This window comes from Corylus avellana, chromosome ca10 (genome assembly GCF_901000735.1).
Source record: "Corylus avellana chromosome ca10, CavTom2PMs-1.0".
Classification (NCBI taxonomy): Eukaryota; Viridiplantae; Streptophyta; class Magnoliopsida; order Fagales; family Betulaceae; genus Corylus; species Corylus avellana.
Genome location: NC_081550.1, coordinates 3,766,692 through 3,781,247, shown reverse-complemented (window position 1 = coordinate 3,781,247; position 14,556 = coordinate 3,766,692). Strand labels below are relative to the sequence as shown.

General features: G+C 34.6%; 2 protein-coding genes across 2 annotated transcripts; one reads left to right on the top strand and one right to left on the bottom strand.

The window, feature by feature from the left end:
* Window positions 1-889: 889 nt before the first annotated feature.
* On the top strand, window positions 890-2,668 carry LOC132163886 (uncharacterized). The gene is made up of 2 exons (XM_059574264.1): window positions 890-1,660; window positions 1,745-2,668. The coding sequence occupies exons 1-2, from the start codon at window positions 941-943 to the stop codon at window positions 2,666-2,668; spliced, it is 1,644 nt and encodes a 547-aa protein (XP_059430247.1). The 5' UTR covers window positions 890-940.
* Window positions 2,669-6,725: 4,057 nt separating this feature from the next.
* On the bottom strand, window positions 6,726-7,178 carry LOC132163883 (S-protein homolog 2-like). Its single transcript, XM_059574261.1, has one exon. The coding sequence runs from the start codon at window positions 7,176-7,178 to the stop codon at window positions 6,726-6,728; it is 453 nt and encodes a 150-aa protein (XP_059430244.1).
* Window positions 7,179-14,556: the final 7,378 nt, after the last annotated feature.

Below are 14,556 nucleotides of genomic sequence, written 5' to 3'. Positions count from 1 at the left end.
ATGATAGTATGGTAATTATTTTATATGCTAACATTTAGAGCCTTGAGTTCAAACTATGATTCTATGTTTGTATCCCCAATTTTAGTTAAAATAGTTAAATGTAAGAAATTAGAAATACTGTTAAAAGTATGAATTTAATGTTTAAATTTACACTTTCTTATTAGTTGAAGTTAAGAAGTGATTTAATGCATGTGTTGCCTAATTTTTGGGATGAGTGGTTGGTAGGTTAATTTGTTTCTTGTTAAAATACTTGAAAGTATGAATTAAATGATTAAATTTACATTATTCTATCGTTTTAAATTTTTAAAGTAGTGATTTAATGCGTGTGTTGCCTAGCTAATTTTTGGGATGAGTGGTTCGGATAGATTAACTTGTTTCTTGTTAGAATACTTAAAAATGTGAATTAAATGATTAAATTTACACTCTCCTATTATCTTAAATTTTAAAAATAAGTAGTGAATGAATGAATGCACGTGTTGCCTAATTTTTGGAATAAGCGGTTCGGGTTGGTTTATTTATTGTTAAAATGAGGACATGCACACCAATCAGTTTATACTTCTTATTCTCAACTTGGTTTTTTCTCATAATTTGGTAGCACCTTCCCAACCAACTTTGTAGCCTAACTGATGTCGTTTCAATGGAGTTACCAAAACTAAAAGGTTTTGACAGCTCCTTCCCACATGTGAATGAGCTATTACTAAGAACTACCTTAATCGACATAAACTAACTCATGTTCTGTATTCGCTTATTTATAGCCTCTTTCTTCCAACTACCCAAATATTAGATATCAATCTAAACATCTCTGCTTCCTCTTCCCTGTAAACCCAGAAAGAAAATACATCAAAGGGGAAAAATGGCTCAGATAAAGAATGAATGCTGTAGTTTTGCTGCGCACTTAGCAACAGGTAGATGGACCTCGGTCTTTGCATCATTTCTGCTCATGGCCGGCGCTGGTGCAACATACCTTTTTGCGGTCTACTCCAACGATATCAAGAGAAATCTTGAATACAACCAGTCAATGCTCAATACATTAAGCTCATGGAAGGATATTGGTACAAGCGCAGGAATTTTGTCTGGCCTTGTAGCCGAGGTCACCCCAACATGGTTTGTGCTCGCCATTTGCTCTGTCACCAACTTTTTAGGCTACTTCATGATATGGTTGGCCGTCACCCGAAGAATTCGCAAGCCCGAGCTTTGGCATATGTGTGCCTACATGTTCATCGGAGCTAATTCACAGAACTTTGCAAATACAGGATCTCTTGTCACCTGTGTCAAGAATTTCCAAGAGAGCCGATCTATTATGTTGGGTCTCTTGAAAGGTTACGTTGGGCTTAGTGGGTCTATTCTTACTCAAATTTACTTGGCCATTTATGGGGATGGTGATTCAACATCTTTAATCCTTCTCACAGCATGGCTCCCGGCGTTGATATCAGTAGTGGTTATGTACACAATTAGGGAGAAGGAGGTTAAGATTAGGCAACCAAATGAGGTTAAAGTGTTCTATCAGTTCCTCTATCTATCCGCCGCTCTTGCCGTTTTTTTGATGACCATTACGCTAGTTCAAAAACATGTTGCCTTTTCTCAAACGGCCTATATTGCAAGTGCAGTTGCAGTGTGCATCTTGTTGTTTCTACCTTCTATCGTTGCCTTTAGACAAGAGGTATTGTTAAATTATCACTTATTCTAAAAATTTAAGTTAATCGAAAGAAATAAATTTAACATGATTTAATCAATGCTTTAACAGGTACTCATTTGGAAGGAGATGAAAGCACCTCCTACAACAATAATAGTTGAAAAGCGACATGCCATTGAGCAAGAACAAAATTCTTCTATCAAAGAAGCAGAGGAGGAGACAACAAAAACGTCCTTTCTTGTAGACATTCTTAACAAACCAAAAAGAGGGGAAGACTATGGGATACTACAAGCACTGTTGAGCATCGACATGCTGATAATATTCCTTGCAACACTCGTCGGACTTGGCTCAGGCTTGACTGTTGTTGACAACATGGGGCAAATTGGTGAGGCGCTTGGATATGAGCCAAAGACCACAAAGACCTTTATGTCCCTAATAAGCGTATGGAATTACGCCGGGAGAGTATTCTCCGGGTTCTTGTCTGAAACACTGCTCATGAAATATAAGGTTCCTCGTCCCCTTATGTTGTCGGCTGTTCTTTTTCTCGCCTGCATTGGCCAACTTATGATCGCATTTCCCTTCCAGAATTCAATCTATTTGGCTTCACTGATCATTGGGTTTGCACTTGGCGCACAACTACCTCTGGTTTTGTCCATAATTTCAGAGATCTTTGGTCTCAAGCACTACTCTACATTGTTCAATTGTGGGCTGATTGCAAGTCCAATTGGGTCGTATTTGCTTAATAAAGAGCTCACTGGAAGGCTCTATGATATAGAGACAACGAAGTTGCATGGAATTAAGGCTTTGGGGAAGCCACTTATTTGCAAGGGGAACCAATGTTATGGCCTTTCTTTCAAAATTATGGCCGTTGCGACCTTCACCGGGGCTCTTATTTCATTGATTCTGGTGGCGAGAACACTAGAATTTTACAAAACTGATATACAAAGGAGGTATAGAGGTGAAACGTATGCCAAGTTCAATGAAAAGGAGAAGGAGATTGAGATGCCATCTTCTTCTGATAATGAAGCCAAGTGAGACTTCCATAGATGTACGAAGGTGGTGGCAGTGGAATGAGAAAAAAAAAAGACAGTCACTTCTTGAGATGTTTGATTACGGCTAGAAGAAGCTACAATATTGCAGGACTTTCAAAGCTTAAGTTACATTGCACGACTGTCTTTTTGAAAACCTTAGTTTAGCTTTGATGTCAAGAGGAAAAAGAAAAAATGTTGTAAAGGGTGTGTTGAATATTGTTGAACAATTGTTTCTAAAGTTGAAAGTAGTTTTGAGTGTTTTCTCGCATTTAATCCATGTGTGTAGAGTTGTTTATTAAAAAAAAAAAACATAAATGATCATTTACATAGAATAACCAATTAATCTGAGTAACAATGGTAAAGAGACATAGACGTATCCAAGAAATGTGGTATAATTATAATATGACTTATAACATATTAGTTTGCAATTTAATTTGGTATCAAAATTCCAATACGAATTCAAAGACAAATTGATATTTTGTTCGAAAAATTCAAATTTGATTGTCGTATTATAATAAACCTTTTTTTTATTTTTATTTTATTGAATGTGTATTTGTTCATTTTGATGACTTTATTAAAATTAAAAAGTCATTTTGATGACTTTTTTATACTAGTGTCTATTCTACCTTCCCATAGCAATGAAATCCTATTGTTCCTAACTTTAGTGAATAAATGAGTGATATTCTTTATTTGATTACAAATATCTCTTATAAATATTATATTCTATTTTCTCTATTAAAGTATTATTGGGAAGTGCATTAACATAAATATAGTAGAAAGTAGAGGTAATACAAAAGTGTGTAAACTATAAAAATGATTATGATGGCCCATAATGGTGTTTTCTAATAATGGACCAAACATGTTGAGATTGATTGTCACGTTATCCTTCATTATCTTCTTCATGGTTCACTATAACTTCATTTAATTATGTCTCATGATCAGCTCATGGACCTTTTCACAAAGTCACATCCTCAAGGGCATTTTTTAAGATCTTGTATCTAAACTTAAGTTTATATCTTGCATTCTACCTAAGGGTGAAAAGGCGGGCGGTTAATCACCGCCCGCTAACCATTAACTACTAACTGTTTTTGAAGGCGCTTAGAAAAAACCGCAAACCGTTAATCACTAACCGCCTTTATGTATATTATATAATATATATTATATTTATATATATAAAAATACATGAAACAACGTTATTTTTGTGTTTAAATATATATAAAAATATATAAAAATCTAGAATGATGTTGTATATAGTATGGTATTATCATATGAGATATGATAAGGACTCAACTGAGTCCCATCTAAGACCAAACTTTTACTTACGTGGCTTTCATATTAGTTTTATTTTAGAACTAGCGGTCAAATCCTAGAAAGAGAGTAGCGCAGAGATAGCAGAGCAACGTGGGTGGAGGGAGTTACGACTCCCTCCTACCCTCCCCCTTTCACCTTCCCCCTTCTCCCTCCTTTTTCCCATCTCAACTGTAGATCGACTAGGACGTGTGTGTCAATGGTCATCGGGGTGCATTCTAGCGGTGCATGGCTGGCCAGCAGTGGCACGTGGAACGCGTGAGGGTGTGTTGGGTTTTTGTTATTATATTTTCATTGTTTTTAAATAAGAATATATTCTCTCTAGATCTGCTTTTAGTAGCGATCTATGGAGTGAATTTTTATTCATTTTCTTAGGTTTTGTTTTCACGAATCCTTAGGAATAACGGAATTGGTTTCCAATTAGTCTTTTGTTTTCTTATGGTCCCTTTTCTGGGAGCAAACCATACACCAATGATAGAGGAGTTATCAGGCATAAAGAATAATTGTCACTATATATAGTAGGTAGCGAAGGAGATTGCAATTGATAAAACACTAGTAGCACCGAAAAAAAAAAAAAAAAAGGCAAGGGAATCAATGACCTGGCAACAGATAGAGACGTGATTCGTTGGAATTTCATGTAGATCTGAAACTAATTGGGACGGTGACTTTTCGTAGATATTGTCTTACAATAACTCGAGAGGCTATTGTGTATGTCATAGATAATGTTTGAGTTGTGAAGTTTCCAAATTGTATCCTTGGCATTGCACAGAGCATTTTGCCCCATTTGATTGTTATATCAATGAAGAGATAATTCGTTCAAAAAAAAAAAAAAAACTTTTACTTATGTGACACAAAGCCACATAAGAGTTGTTTAAGGTTCAAAATTGAAATTTCGAAAAAGAGACAAATCAAAATATATGTCCACAAAAATTGGGTCTTAGATGAGGCTCACTTGAGGAGAACATAAACATTAGTCTAAGTTAGTAAACTGCTATTAGTGATCTTAAAAATTTAATGTGCGTTTTAAATATTTATAGACACTTGGCATTATTTTAAATGGGTTGGATGATATTTCCTCCTGATTGGTTTGGAGGAAATTTTTGTCCAAAAAAAAAATGTGAACAAGTCAACCTAGTGAATATATATAATAATAATAATAATAATAATAATAATAATAATAATAATAGGTCTTTTCTCAGTATAGGTTATGGAGCCTCAATGAAATTTTATGGAGGAGCCTTATGACCCGGGTGAGTACAAAACTCACATGGATGCTTGTTGTTACTTTTCCTGCATTGCACGTCTATTTTATATACATCAAACATGTATATTTTGCAACTCTAATGAAATACATTTTGAAACTACTGTTAATTCTCTTTTGTGAAAACGTTTGTTAATTAATAAGATAACAACGAAGCTTGTAAAACTATATATGTAAAAGACTGATAAGACTAATTGCAACGTATGACTTGGTACACTAGTACATGCGGGATAACGGCCATGGGCTTACTATACAAGTTAACTTTATGGTCAAATGTGTGTGTGCGTGGGCTTTAAATCAAATGGTTTCATGACCAACACACAACCATTCCCGAATGGATGGTCATTATAGGACAGATATCATTAGTGGTGTGGGCCACCCAAGGTCGGACTCGATAGTGCCACTAATGTTATGTACGGTGGCATACAATATCAGGGGCACCGGTGTTGTATTACAGATCCCTCAGGACAGCGCCAACCCTGCTGAGAAGGGGTAATATTTCGGGTAGACCATACAGTTGAACTATTGCTATTACTCATGATTATAAGCATATATTATATCTATATCACATCCATGATAAACGGTCATCTCATAATATTGCATGTGCTTTATAAACAACTGAGTTCACCATTTAATGACGGGTACGTCATGTGCATTTATACTCACTAAGTCTTCAGACTTACCCTTGTATTATTTTCCTTTTTTTTTTTTTTTTCCCCATATGTACAACTATGCGGTTATAGATAGCTTAGCGAGCGATACCGCGAAGCACCTAGTTAATGTGGAGGATTTGACCCAGGAGATGCTGGATGACTTATTGCAAGCTTAGGCGGGTACTCCTGGAAAGTAGTACTTTTGAGTTATGTTGTAGACTTAGGGGCCTTGATGTATGCTTGTATATTAAGGTATAGCATAGATCCATTGTAATGATGATGTGTATAGTATGATTTCAGCTACTTTGATGTTCCTTGGTAGATGCTCTGGTTGTAATGATTAATGTTTATTGAATCTTAATGTTTTCGCTGTTTAGTATCCTTTATTTTCGAGCAGTAGAGGTTGCTGAGTCTTGTTCGGAATGGAATAAGGCTGGAAGACGAACCGGAGAATTAATTACCAGTTAATTAATTTCTAGTAAATCTGAAAACCAAATACTGGCTAGTCAGCTGTGTGCAGGGCTCAGCCGCCATCCATGAACATCAAAACTACAAGATATATCATCATTTTCTATATAGTGGAAGCATGCCTTAAACTGAAAAATTCAAATCCAAACAATAAAAAAAAAAATCATTTATAAGAGAAATATGAATGATTTCCAAAAAATCTCCACAAAGTATATATAATATATAATGATCATTTCTTAAAATATGGCAAACTACAACATGATAATTAGTTATTTAGAATATTGATAGATTGTTGTAGTTTGATATACACTAGTGCTGGCTGGAGCTCTGGTAATCAATCAAGTTCCCAATAGGGACTTCTATAATTATTTCTAGGTCCATGTATGGCACAAATCAAACTTCTTGGTGACATAGCTATATTCACATGGACCAGTACGAAAAATCCGCCAATTGCAAATACTACAAACATGATGATCCCTGCCATAGTCGTAGATCACAAACCAGTAAGCAACAAGTTCCCAGGCAAATTGACACTTGAATGCTGTCGAACGAGACAAATTTGGTCTAAATGAGAAGCGGTAGTTTTCAGTTGCGTTGAGCCACTTTCGAGCAAGATGGTCTTCGGTTGACTTACACTCAACACTAAGATGTGTGGTGTTTCCTAGTTCATTATTTATTGTCACCGTAGTTCGCTTGCGTTGGAAAATTGAATCTATCGATATTGCTGCAACATTATCAAACGTCCCACACATGGACAATATCATCAACACCATCATCACCGTCGCTACCAACGTTACATTTGTGCTGGAATATGATGACACCATGTTTCTTGTTTCTTGTCTAATATACCAGGAATCTCAATGATATATATGAATTTCAAATCGTTCAAGCACCGTATATTTATTGGTGAAAACTATAGGGTAAATATAGATAAGGTTAAAAATAAAAATAAAAAACACAAAAACAACCAAACAATTAATGTGAAGTAGTTGACGTATATACTCTATTCCAAGGAAATGTGAACGAGTCCACCTAGTTAATATCTAATTTACTTATCGAAAAAAGGGGAGTTCAGTTGGATTAGATTTATGTCTCCTAATTTAATACATATTTCTTTAGATAGACCATCTATCTGGCCTTGTTATTTATTTATTTATTTTCACTAAACTGCGTGAATAGAATAGGATAACCTCTTAGTGTTAATAGCGGGAGACAAAAAAAAATCTCCAATGCATAATTGACTATTATATTCTCTATTTCAAGTCCAATATTGTAGATGACTAATTTCATAGTTCATATTAGATTTCACATATCTAAACGACACCATTTCATGAAAAAAAAGGCCAATTGAGTGACACCATTTTTTCCACGTCACATTGGTCTAGGCGTTACGATTTTTTTTGGTAACATTTTTGGCTTAAAAGGCGCCAAATTACGTCATTTTAGAATGAAATGACATAAGTTGATCATTAATGTCATTTACACAATAAACAACGTAAGCTGGCTCTTTACATCCTTTTTTATGCCGTTTACCGTGTAAAGGATGCAAACAAGGTAAAAACAACAAAGCATTCACGTGAATTTTTTCAATTTAAAAAAAATAAAAAATTAATTCTAGTTAGTTCTCCATGTAATTAAGAACTTATAATTTAGGGAAGATAAATGAGAACAAGGAAGAGAGACTCAAAGAATTACAGTGGTTCGGCCTTTGGCCTACGTCCAACCATCAAAGCCTTTTCATGGCTACATTTTCCTTGATTATTTGATTGTATACAAGACTTTATTTATAGAGAAAAAGTTTGAATGTTACATGTCTCTTTTACTTCTACTTTAACAACAACCATAATTGTAACTCTTGTCACTTCAGTTTATGTAAGTTTTGTCTCTTGAACTCTTGTAACTCTTGTCTTAATCCGCCCCCGCAAACCCAACGGTAGATCATACATATGTTGAGGTTTGATCTTGAATATCAAAGGGCTGAGAATAATATCAATATTGTTCGTGGGAATCTATTTGATAAAATTAAAACTCGGTGATTTTTTTGATAATTAGTGAAAGCATAATATCTATTTTTTTTTTTCTTTTATAAAAATAATATGTAATTTTTTCTTCTTTTTTTCTTTCAATTGTGGGCAGGTGGCAAGTCCAATTGGGTCATATTTACTTAATAAAGAGCTCACTGGAAGGGTCTATAATATGGAGACAACGAAGTTGCTTAGAATAAAGGCTTTGGGGAAGCCACTTGTTTGCAAGGGGAAACAATGTTTTGGCCTATATATCTTTCAAAATTAAAGTTGTTGCAACATTCACTGGGCTCTTATTTCGTTGATTCTGGTGGCGAGAACACTAGAATTTTACAAAAGTGATATACAAAGAAGGTATGGAGGTTAAATGTAAGCTCAATGATAAGGAGGAGACTGAGATGGCATCATCTTCTGATAATGAAACTTTGGCCCCCTACAAATATTAAGTTGTGGCTCCGCCACTGATTAAATGTAACAAAGTAAAATCTAGATCATAAAATAATTCATCTTCATTTCTCCTTATTTCACCTCGAATGGAGAGAATCATATTCCATTCATAATTGGCAAATAAATTTATGGGGTTTTATAACCGATCGATCTAGCTAAGAAAAGAATAAAAAATGAAGTAAATTAAGTAGCCAAAATACATCCTTAATTTTTTGAACTTTTTTTAAAAAACCGGTTGGCAGTTGGCGGTTATTAAGGTTATTAACCGCTAATCACCAGTTAACCACCTAGACAGTTAGAGGAGACTATTAACGAATTTTACTAACCCGGCCACCTAAACGGTTACGGTTAGCGGTTTTAGCTATTAATTATTCTAACCACCTTTCCACCCACCAAAAGTCCAAAACGTAGTACACCACCAAAAATCAACACGAGTGGTGTTGGTTGCAATGATAATAAAAGAAAAAGTAAATCTAAAAACCAAATACTGGCCAGTCAGCTCTGTGGGCTCAGCCGCCATGCATGAACATCAAAACTACACGATATATCATGCATCATTTTCTAGTACTGGATGCATCCGTTCCATTGAAAAATTGAAATCCAAACAATACAAAAGAAAGAGAAATCTGAATGATTTCCAAACAGTCTAAACAAAATCTACATATATACACACACATATATAATGGCAAACAACAGTTACAAATATATATATTTCTTAAAATATGGCAAACTACAACATTAGTTATTTAGAATATTGATAAATTGTTGTAGTTTGATTTACGCCGTTGTCGGCCGGAGCTCTTGTAATCATTAATGTTCAGTCCATTTATGGCACAAATCATACTTGTTGGTGCGGTAGCTATGTTCACATGGACTAGTAGTAAAAATCTTCCAAACGCAAGCCCTGCAAATGTCATGATCCCTGTCATAAAGGTAGATCTCAAAAGAGGTGACACTTGTATTCCACGAAAAATCACAGTGGAATCCTGACGACCCAAAAATATCTAGTCTAAATGAGAAGCTGTAGTAGGCATCTCAGCTGAGCAAATGTTGACCAAGATAGTCATCCGATGAACTACAGGTAGCATTAAGTTGTGTGGTTCCGCCTTCTAGTGCATTATTTGTTGTCACCGTTACTCGCTTGTGTTGGAAAATTGAATCTGTTGATGTTGCTGCAACATTATCAAACGTCCCACACATGGACAAATATATCATCAACACCGTCATCATCATCGCTACCAACGTTACATTTGTGCTGGAATATGATGTCACCATGTTGCTTGTTTCTTGTCTAATATGCCAGGAATCTCAATGATATATATATGATTTTCAAATCGTTCACGCACTGTATATATGATAAGTGCTAAAATATACATATTTTAGCCCCTTAATTCATATATGTTAAGCTCTTAGTTTTGTTAGTTTGTAATGTTTTGTCTTGTTTTTGTGTTTTCTTTCAGTTTTGAGGATATTGAAGAAAGGGAAGCGTTTATGGAAAGTTTCAGGCTTAAAGCACACTTTGAGAAGACCTAGAAAATATGGTTAAGCTTAATCAATCATAATAGAGGACCTATATGATATGGTTAAGTTTAATCAAATCAAGGAAATGATTAAATCGGAATTTCTTTAATTGGAGTCAAAATCGTATTGGATTCAAATTTGGATTATGCACATGTCTTAGTATTTTGACCATAACTTTCTTTTCAAGTATTTTATTGAGATGATTCTAGCGGCACTGGAAAGATAACTCAAAATACTACAAATCATTGTGAAATAGAATTTTCCTGATTTGGAAGGTTGCTATGCCAAAATCGTCTCGCAATATAAGAACTCAAATCTAGACAAATCCTCTTCTGATTTGTACATGGATTGCTTCCTAATTTGACTAGGAGATTGAAGTTCGATTTTTCTGGGATTCCTAGAGCTTTTAGGGGTTTTCTAAGCCTATAAATAGACTTCTAAGCCTTACAATTTAATACACAATTTCAAAGACACAATTCCAAACGTACGTTGGGAGGAGAATTTGGCGACTATTTTTAGGAGTCGTTTTCCAGTTTCTTCTTTCCCTTTTCTTTTAGTTTTATTTAAATTATGTGTAACTAACTCTTAGTTAAGGGCTAGATTGAAGCCCTAATCATGTTTTCTAGGATTTCAATATTGATGCCTTTGTTACAATCATATTTTGGGATATTTAACTTGATTATTTTCTGTTTAATTGAATTCCTCATATGAATGTGCATGATCAACATATGTATGTGGAATGTCATTTTTGTAGATACACTCTTCAAATTTGGTCTCTATCATTAACATGGTAATTTTATATATATATATATATATATTTCTTAAACAATGATCGATACACCTCGAGGTAAGCTCATCACCTCAATGGAATTATTGTTGTTCTCCCTCTTAAGTCCCTCCAAGAATGATGTGGTTATTAAAATCACAATTTGATTAAAATTCAATAATGATTAATCACAAGTTCAATGGTAATTTTAATAGCTATATACATCGTTCTTAGAGGGACTCATGAGGGACTTGTAGCATTACTTATATATTTTATAAAATTAAAATATTTACCAAAATTATATAATATTCAATAAAAAGTTTATTCAACGTAAATTTTTTTATCACAAACCTGAAATTTTCAAGAAAGAAAAGAAAAAAAAAACTTAAATGATTTTTATTCATTATTTTGGTCGGTTTGGTCATTGGTTGCCTGGTTGGTAACTTTTTTTTTTTTTGAAAAAAAAAAAAAAAAAAAATTGTTGGTCATGCGTTAAAAAAAACAAAAAGAAGGATATTTAAACGCGTTAAAAGTCGCAACACCTTTTTAAACGGCATCACAGCTATGGTAGGCTTTTAAAATGGAGTTGCAACGAAAAGAAAAATAAAACGAAGTTACGATACTCACAACTGGGAAAACAAGTATGTTAGTCAACTAAAGGCTTATTTAAACGGCGCGTTTTGAAGAAAGAATAAGAACACATCTTACCTCGTCTTCAACCTTTTGTCTAACTAAAAAAGTCTGAAACTCTCTATAAGAAAAAAATCTTGTCTGCCTCTAATTTATAATAAGTGGCTGAGTGGTTGAAGGTAATATCTATTGCCCTTGATGATGAGTAGCTTAGGGCGGGGCAACCAAGACATTTGGAAGATTTTTTACCATAGGTAAGGGAAAATTTTGGGGGTTGAGGAGGGGCATTTGACCCCTCTCAACCCCTTCCCTCCACCCTTATTCACATATCAAATCATTTTCATGGCTACATTTTTCCTTGAATATTTGATTGTATACAAGACTTTATTTATAGAGATTTCGTGTAACTTTTGTTTCTTTGAACTCTTATAACTATTGTCTCTTGTAACTCTTGTCTTAATACGTCACCGTAAACCCAACGATAGATCACATACGTTGATGTTTGACCTTGCACATCAAAGGGCTGAGAAATGGTTTCTATGGCCAGAATTGGAATATCGGCTGCTATGACCAAAACTTGGACTTTGGCAACTTTGGCCGATATCGTCTATTTTTTGCCGTGACTTTAACATTGGCCTTCTTGTGTCTTCTTTTGGCTGGTGACATGTCCTTTTCTCACTCCTGGTCGTTGGGATAGCCAGGGTTGCATGAGGGCAGTCTTCATGATGTGAACCCTAGGGGGGACTCTTCTACTTGCGAGAGAGGACTTTGAGTGGTGCTCCAAGGTTAGGACAAGTGACGACATTGGTTGAAACCAGGCATAGCTTGGACTCGGGTTCAACCGATCATGGGGACACAAAACTTTTAGTCTCTAGGCTTCTCAAGTCTGCTGGTGCCTCCAAATTCGACAAGTCTTAAGCTCCTATGATGTGTGAGCTTCAAGCAGTTCTTAGGCCTTACAAGAGTCCTCCAATTCCATTGGATGATTTGAGAATCTATACATGAGAATTTTTTCTATTTGTTCTGAGTTTCTCAAAGGTCTCGGGCGATTCCTAGGCCTTACACAATCTATAAAATGATCAAATTTAATTTGATCCTCTTCTCCAACTTGTTTAGGTTCTCATATCTGTTGTAGAAATTTATTTCGTGGATTGCATGGCAAGAATTATAATCCCCAGGAATAGTAGCTAGGAATTTAAGAAAATAACCCAATCCATAAACCCTAATTACACGAAAATCAAGAACTCCTCAATCGTAGTTTTTTTAACCACTACAAGCTTTCTAACCACTAAAATTAACGATTTTGTTTTTTTGAGAATTATCAATTTTTGTAGCCAATAAGTTGAAAAAAAAAAAAAAAAAAAACTTTAGCCACTAGAGTTTCAAGATTACAAGAGGAAGCTCGGTAAAAGCATTGTCCAAAAGTTTTGGAGCTACTATGGTAGAAGTAAGTAGGTTGTATACTTGGTACAAGGAAGTTTTGTGATAGCTTTTGTAAGTGTGTCATTCTTGTAAACTAATTCTTCTATTAGTGGATGAGCTTCTTGGGTTTGGTTGCCCTGATTTGTTCAAAAGGTTTCCACTTTATTATCAAATTATTTATGTTGATTAAATTACTAATTTCATAATATTTTTTAATTATTTGTGTTGTAATTAATTATTAAATTTCATATTATATCTGTGAACACCTATTCAACCACAGTTATTAATTAGTTTGAGTCATTACACAATTTCTTAGGATTCACCTTGTACATATATCACTTGAACATGAACTTATAACCTCTGACAAGCGTGTATGCATGTGTCAAGCTCTCAGCAGCAATCGACAATGAACAACTCACCCTTGTACCTAATGATATAAAAGAAAATGTCAACATTCACTACAAAAAAACAATTTTTTCCTGACTAGCGTTTTCTGACGTGTCAGGGTGTCTGACACGTCAGAAAATTTTTCTGACGTGGCATTTCTGACGCGTGTTGATTGTCAGAAGCATAGGTGTCAGGAAAAAAAAATTTCTGACGTGTCAGTGGGTAGAACGTCAGAATTTTCTGACGTTTTGGTGTGTTACACGTCAGAATAATTTTCTGACGTGTTAAAATAAAAAAAGTCAGAAATTTCCTGATGTGTCAATTTTGACACGTCAGGAAATTAAAAAAATAATAATTTTTTTAAAAAAAAAAAAAATTTTCTGGTATTTTTTTTTCCAATTAAAAAATAGATAAAATAATAATTTTTTTTTTTTTTAATCTCTCTGCACGGCACAGCTCCCTCACGCAGAGAAATTCGAATTTCTCTGCAAATTTCTCTGCGAATTTCTCTGCAGATCTTTTCTCCCCATGCCAGCTGCTTCTTTTCTCCTCTTTTTTTCTCTTCAATTCGTTTTTGATCTACTTCTTTTCTCCATTTTCTCACTGTCTCTAGCTCTCTTCTTTTCTCCATTTACAAAAACCCAAACCGAAAAAGTCTTCCAAAAATCAAAAACCCAAACCTCAAAACCCAACAAAAATCTTCAAAAACCCAAAAAAATTTCTTATCTTCTCTTCTTCTTGTTCTTGTTCTTCTTCTTCTCTTCTCCTTTTATGTTTTTTTTTCTTCTAGAAGAAAAGCAGATCTGCTTCTCTTCTTTCATTTTTCTTCTTCTTCTTTTGCTATTCTTCAATCTGCTGCTTGTCTTCTTTTTCTCTTCACATTTTCTTTTCTTCTTCCCCTAGAGAGGAGCTCCGTCCTGTGCAGATCAGAAGAGGGAGATTGAGAGAGGAGAGAGAGAGAGTGGGGAATAAATGAAGAGACAAGAATAAAAAGAAAAAAAAAGT

Bases quoted from the DNA above. Each gene is read 5' to 3' on its own strand.
- LOC132163883 (XM_059574261.1), bottom strand. From the start codon at position 7,178: ATGGTGTCATCATATTCCAGCACAAATGTAACGTTGGTAGCGACGGTG.
- LOC132163886 (XM_059574264.1), top strand. From the start codon at position 941: ATGGCCGGCGCTGGTGCAACATACCTTTTTGCGGTCTACTCCAACGAT. The intron at 1,661-1,744 runs GTATTGTTAAAT...ATGCTTTAACAG, and splicing joins TCGTTGCCTTTAGACAAGAG to GTACTCATTTGGAAGGAGAT.